The sequence below is a fragment of the Panicum virgatum genome, chromosome 6N (assembly GCF_016808335.1).
Source record: "Panicum virgatum strain AP13 chromosome 6N, P.virgatum_v5, whole genome shotgun sequence".
NCBI lineage: Eukaryota > Viridiplantae > Streptophyta > Magnoliopsida > Poales > Poaceae > Panicum > Panicum virgatum.
The window spans coordinates 38,222,740-38,229,253 of NC_053150.1; the positions used below are offsets into that span (position 1 = coordinate 38,222,740).

Consider the following 6,514-nt stretch of genomic DNA (forward strand, 5'->3'; position numbering starts at 1 on the left):
CCCCAGCCAGGCCAGGCCACCCCAGTGACCCCACTGCCACTTCGCCGTTTCTTCTGAAACTTTCTTTCCCCTTCCCCAATCCTCCTCCCAACCCCCGAGCTCGGCGGCGACGGCGCGGGCGACCCGAGCGCGCCGCCATGAAGGTCTCCATCAAGACGCTCAAGGGCTCCAGCTTCGAGATCGAGATGGACCCCTCCAGCAAGGTGCGCCGCTCTCTTCCCCCCTCACCCTGATCTCGCGCGGCTCTGTGCGGAGCGGAATCTGCTCTTTGCCGGCGCCGCTAGTTGAACCGAGCTGGCCTTGGGCTGCAGGGGCCTAGGCTTCGTCGGCGGGTTTGGGTTTTTCGCCTGCGGCCGTGATGAGCGCCTAGGGTCGAGGGATTTGGTCACGATTGGTGCCAATCTGCTATGGCGTTTTTCGGGATTATAGAACCTGTGCTGCGAAATCAGTTTATGCTGTAGAAGCTGCCGTTCCTACTAGGGCTTGCGGGGGAGGCGCGCCCGTAGGGGCGCGTGGACAGGTGGGCTCATCTGTTGCGCTGGGGGTGGTCGTGGTCGTGGGAGCTGTGAGCTGTCGATGAGTTGGGTTGGGTCCTGATGTCTCTCGTTCTCCTGACACTCTGGGGGAGGGATGTCGTTCCCACTGAATGCGCGCCAATAGTTTGATTGTGTACGGTGGCATGGCCACATGTGCTGGCTTGGTTGTTGTGGGTGGTAATCACTTTGCCGACTTGCCGTTAGCGGTTGGTGGTTCGCTTGTATATCCGGTTTAACAAATTCATGCAGGCTGTAATAAATGACTGTCAAAGTGAACAAGTCTTGCGTGTAGCGGTATCATTGCAGAATGCTCGGGTGCTGTTGTACTTCACTAGCTGAGGGAGACTTTCCAGGAGTGTTTGCCGAGTATTAATGGTAGCATCACTGCATTCCGAAGTTTTGCTCAAAGCTGAGCTTTGGACTAGGGACTGTAGCACTAGTGATTTCATCCAAATAGAATGTCTCATATTTTCTCACTAGGACAAGATGATGTTTTCTGCTCTTTTGAAACCTGATTCTTATTGACTTAATATAGATGCAAAATTGTGATTGACAAGTGACTAGAATTTACTTTCTAGGTTGCTGATGTTAAAAAGCTCATTGAGACTACACAAGGGCAGAATGTCTACCCAGCTGATCAACAGATGCTTATTCATCAAGGGAATGTTCTAAAAAATGAGACGACACTCGAAGAGAACAAAGTTCTTGAGAACAATTTCATTGTTATAATGTTGTCCAAGGTACGCTTTGTGTTCACTGCTCTTGTGGTAGAGAGCTTAAAATTTTATGTTGACTTGCAATAAAAGATATGCTCAAATACATTCATTACAGATGCTTCTATTTGTTTGGATTTTTGTGTTATGTGTAATGGGAATGGCACCAGGACTTTTAAAACCTTACAATTCAGGTTTCTTAATACCAATTTGGACAAACCTTTCTGCAGAAGGGATCATCAAGTGCTGGTACTGCTAAGGCTCCCACAAGTCAGGTAGGCATACTAAGGAGTAACCGTTTTTCATATTTTGTTAGGCATTCTATACAGTTTCCAAATGAAACAATAAAACCAATAAACTAGTTGAACTTTTTCGTTTTATCCAGATTTTATGGATTTTTTGTTATACTATTTAAGGACAATTATGGTTGAATTGAAATTTGCTTTCTTATCTGTATCTTATGCTCTTGGTTGTATGTTTGAGTATTATTTTCGTGATACATAATGTCTGTGCCAACCATGTGTTTGGGAAAAACAAAACTGTTAACAAGGCAACGGTTTCACATTTTTGTACAGTGTTTTCATGTCCTGTGGTTATTTCCTGATACATCAATTCATTTTTCTTAATCCGCTATTGTGTGTTTTCTTTGGTAGTGTCCAGTTCAATTTAAACTGTATTCTCCTGCAGACCTCAGTTGATAGGGCGATTCCTGCCTCCCCTGCAACTCAACCACCAGCAGCAGCACCAGCACCCATGTAAGTGTGCACTTATCTTTTGCAACCTAGAACGTTGAATTCTGATCATGTGGAACCAGGCTTTTCTTAATCAGGTTTCAAATGGTATTCTAGTTTTTTACTTCAATAATAACAACTGAGCTTGTCATTACTGTTTTGGAAATTAGTTCCTTGCAGTGATAATGTTTGATGCGGTTGATCCTCATGTACCTTGAGCCAGCCAATTAGTTTCTAGACTGTCATTGTATTAAGATTGGTAAATTGCACGAGCATTGTAATGATTTGAGGAATTTATTGCTATTGTGTCCGGAGGGATATTCTCACATGGGTTTCCTCCATTTTCTCAATTTACTCCCTGAACTTGTGAGTGTTGTCATCTTCATCCTTAATTCATGATGCTCTCCTAACTTTCCGTTTCAAGCGTATCTAGATCATCCTTGAATGTTTAAATGCGTGCCTCCTGCACTCATTTGACTTTTATATGCATGGTCATCAAGTCTTCCAATAGTTGATGGTTTCTGTTCTTTACCATGAGCAATGACTCCACATTGGAGGCTGCTTGTGATAGAGGTGCCTGCTATCTTGTCCATGAGCTTGTCAACGATCACTTCCCATTCTTTGGGTTGCATAGTGCCTGAAATACCCTGAGCTTACATGAATACCTCCACCTTAATGTGTACTCCCTCCGTCCCATGAAGAGTGCAATTCTAGTTTTTTTAGACAGATTAGTGGTGGTGCGAAATGACATCCATGCCCTCATTTTTTGACTGCATGCAACTAACCAGACTTTTGGCATGTAAAACAGATCTGACCACTAAATTAGGCAATTGTCCAATTCCTAGAATTGCACTCTTTTGTGGGATTTTTTTTTCGAATGCTAGGATTGCACTCTTCATGGGATGGAGGGAGTAGATGATTAAGATGAGAGATGTTTATGCATTGCTGTCATGTCAATACCATATATGATACTTTCATAATTTATCAACCTATTCACCTGATGCTATCAGCGAAAGAAAAATACCTACTACTGGAAGAGTTGCAGTAGAGAAATAAGTGTTTTTCCATGGCAGAATAGTGAATAGAGTTCAAATGAATGTCAGAAAGAGAACTTTCTCTTTAACTGTGTTCTTATTGAATTGTTTGCTGGTGGTTGTTATTGATAGATGTTTTGTTACTAGCTGACTAATTCATTTTGGTGCCTATTGAAACAGTGTGCCTGTTAGTGCACCTGCCCCAACTGCAGCAGCTGGTCCAGCTCCAACCTCTACGGCAATGTAAGTTTTACATATTTCCTTTTAACTTTTGATTTCTGATAAATTTCCCAGTTAATTTCTCACTTTATTTGTTAATTGGCAAGACATCAGTTTTCCTAGTTAACTTCCAACTTTTATTTGTTGATTGACAAAACATGAAATGGCAGTATAAAGTTTTGATGCGATTTTATCAACAGCACTGAAGCGGATCCTTATGGTCAAGCTGCGTCAAACCTTGTTGCTGGTGGCAATCTAGAAGCAACTATACAGTCTATTCTTGAAATGGGTGGAGGCGCATGGGACCGTGACACTGTTGTGCGGGCTCTTCGGGCTGCATATAACAACCCAGAGCGTGCTGTTGAATATTTATATTCTGTAAGGACGATGTCGCTTTTTCCCACAATTTTGATTTTTTTACTTCATTGTTGTAGTTCCTGGATGAGTTCTTAGTTTGTCGGGACCTATTAAATGAATGGAGAATTAGCGCTTGTTATTAGTTTGTGCATAAGCTCCCTTTTATAAGAAATATATTTTCTCCCCCAATTTTCTTCCAAAATATAATGTGTTTATGTGACTAATGACTGTCCTCTCCTCAGCATTGATCAGCAAACCATTATGTTAACTATTCTCTTGCTTTTCCACCAAGCAAAATAACATGGCTTAACTCTAACAACTTAATACAAAGTTCCTCGAGTAACTTCAATAAGGTTCTTGTTTATTTGACGTTCTTCGAAATTATGGACAACGGTATATGTAGGCTGTAGCAATGTTTTCTGACTTCTTAAAACTGATCCCAGGATACTGTCTTGTTCTGGCATGATTTTAGTATGGTATATTTTCAATTGTCATCTACTCTAATTTCAGCGCCACTGTGATTTAGGGGGTTCCTGAGCAGGAAGAGGCCCCTGCTGTTACTGCTGCTGCACCAGCTCCTGCAAGCGGCCAACCTGCTGATCCAGTTCAGGCTCCAGAGTCAGCTCAACCTGCAATTCCATCTTCTGGACCCAATGCTAATCCCTTGGACCTGTTTCCTCAGGTTCCCTCCCTCCCCCTTCCTCCTTCCCTCCCTAACCCAGTAACCCTTCCTCTTCCCTTGTCTCTAACTTGTGTTGAATTTGTCTGCAGGCCCTTCTGAATGCTTCTTCAAATGCTGCTGGTGGTGAAAATCTCGATGTTCTGCGAAATAATACACAGTTCAGGGGTTTGCTTTCCTTGGTGCAGGCCAACCCTCAAATTTTGCAGGTTTTTTATGTTCCACTTAATCTTTCTGTTCTAGTTTTCTATTCCATAAGCCATCTTCATTGATACAAAATCATTGCAGCCTTTGCTTCAAGAACTAGGGAAACAAAATCCCCAGATTATGCAGCTGATTCAGGAAAACCAAGCAGAGTTCCTGCGTTTGATCAATGAACCTGCAGAGGGAGCTGAAGGGTATGGATTTAGCATCTATTGATGCTACTATATATCCGGTGAAGTTTGTGTTCTGTGTTTGACACTCTTGACATCTTGAACCAGGAGTTTGCTAGATCAGTTTGCTGATGCTGAAATGCCTCAAACAATAGCAGTGACTCCTGAGGAGAATGAAGCTATACAACGGGTAAGGCACCTGGATCCTTGATTCATTCAATTCCACTATGAGTGTGTATCTGCACTTTATTAGTGATTGGTTTATGGCTGTTGTGCACATGTAACATTGTCGTGTTTACTACTTGTGCAGCTTGAACAAATGGGCTTCGACCGCGATCTGGTTCTAGAGGTTTTCTTTGCCTGCAACAAGGATGAACAGATGGCAGCCAACTATCTGTTGGACCATATGAATGACTTTGACGAAGCTCAGCAATAGGGTGTCAGATGGCTTGAAGTACATGGTGGCTGATGATGCGATTTAATTCAGAATGCAGCATCAGTGTTTTGAAGGCTGATTACCCCAATTTAGGATCGGGTTAAGACATATTTTGAGTTTCGCAATCATCTTTTTTTTTTCCTGTTTGGGATTTATGCTCAGTGCGAGATATAGCTAGGTGTTACAGTGTCGACGGTACCGTTGGGTAACTGAATCTGATGTTATAGGTTAAGAATCGAGTGTGTTCTGCTCTTGTTTGTCAATGCTTGAGCCGGCAGATGATCGAGGGTTGCTAATCGTTTCTGCTGTGGTAGGTTGCTGCGACTTGTTGGCACTTGGCAGGCTGAAGCGGAAGCACTAGCTGACCTTTGTTGCTTTAATTCGCAGAAGGATAGGTGCACCCAGTCAGGTAGGCCGATCAGTCGATGGTTATTACTAAAAGTGTGCTAACCTGCGGGCTGCGGTGAATCCAGCTGAAGCATTGCAGCACCACTGATGCAAGGTGGAGAACAGGAGAAGGAAGAGTGTCCGTTGCATTGCGAAAGACATGATGGCCTCGCGTCATCTAGAGATAGCCTTTGTCATCCAGTTCTCCATCCTTCCCAGATGCCATGGGCAACTAACAAAACCCATACGGCATAATTTACTCAATTCGGCTAGTTTTGGCCCTCCATTCCAATACTGCGTGGACTCAGATATTGGCGACTGTGGCAGCAGCTCTTTTGCCCAATACAGCAGCAGCCGGCACCCGGCAAAGAGCGCCTGGTGCGTCTCTTTTGATAGGGATGAAAACGGTCAGAAACAATTGGCGAAAGACTTACCATTTTCACTTTTATATTTTTTTATCGGAAATGAAAGCGGTACGGTATTTTCGGAAACAGAAATGATGCCGGTATTCCGGTAATTTCGAAAACGGAAATATAGGGTCGAGAACACATCGATAACGGTCGAAACTCATCAAAACGATATTTAAAAACGATAAACATATCAAACAATAGAGCATAATATTAACTATATGACTTGACACATCTCATATGCAAGTAGTAAAGATTCGATTAAGATATTAATCCAAATATCGAACCAATTCGTGATAACTGACACATAGTAGCATGCAAGATGGCATGGCACAAAGTTGCATACGGCACAAGTGACATAGTCATAAATAATCATTAACCAAATTCAAATAGAGACTTAAATATAGACTAGCATGCCATTAAGAATAGTGCTAGTGCAGGGCCACATGCTGCCTATGCCTACAGCTGAACCTCCGCGAGCTATTGGACCGGGAAAAGCATGTGTTGGACTGGACTTCAAATACGGTAATACTGGCGGTAAATTACCGGATAAATACGGTAATTTTCGAAAACGGTCAGTAGATGCTGAAATCGTTTTCGCTTTCAGTTTCGGATAAAAATACCACTTTCGTTTTCGTATT

At 42.8% G+C, this 6,514-nt stretch overlaps 1 protein-coding gene across 1 annotated transcript; it reads left to right on the forward strand.

The window, feature by feature from the left end:
- On the forward strand, nucleotides 1-5,375 carry LOC120678900 (probable ubiquitin receptor RAD23). The gene is made up of 11 exons (XM_039960344.1): nucleotides 1-203; nucleotides 1,115-1,276; nucleotides 1,480-1,524; nucleotides 1,937-2,004; nucleotides 3,195-3,257; nucleotides 3,434-3,611; nucleotides 4,117-4,272; nucleotides 4,362-4,478; nucleotides 4,558-4,667; nucleotides 4,752-4,833; nucleotides 4,954-5,375. The coding sequence occupies exons 1-11, from the start codon at nucleotides 138-140 to the stop codon at nucleotides 5,077-5,079; spliced, it is 1,173 nt and encodes a 390-aa protein (XP_039816278.1). The 5' UTR covers nucleotides 1-137; the 3' UTR covers nucleotides 5,080-5,375.
- The last annotated feature ends 1,139 nt before the right edge of the window (nucleotides 5,376-6,514 follow it).

Bases quoted from the DNA above. Each gene is read 5' to 3' on its own strand.
- LOC120678900 (XM_039960344.1), top strand. From the start codon at position 138: ATGAAGGTCTCCATCAAGACGCTCAAGGGCTCCAGCTTCGAGATCGAG. The intron at 204-1,114 runs GTGCGCCGCTCT...TTTACTTTCTAG, and splicing joins AGATGGACCCCTCCAGCAAG to GTTGCTGATGTTAAAAAGCT. The intron at 4,273-4,361 runs GTTCCCTCCCTC...ATTTGTCTGCAG, and splicing joins CCTTGGACCTGTTTCCTCAG to GCCCTTCTGAATGCTTCTTC.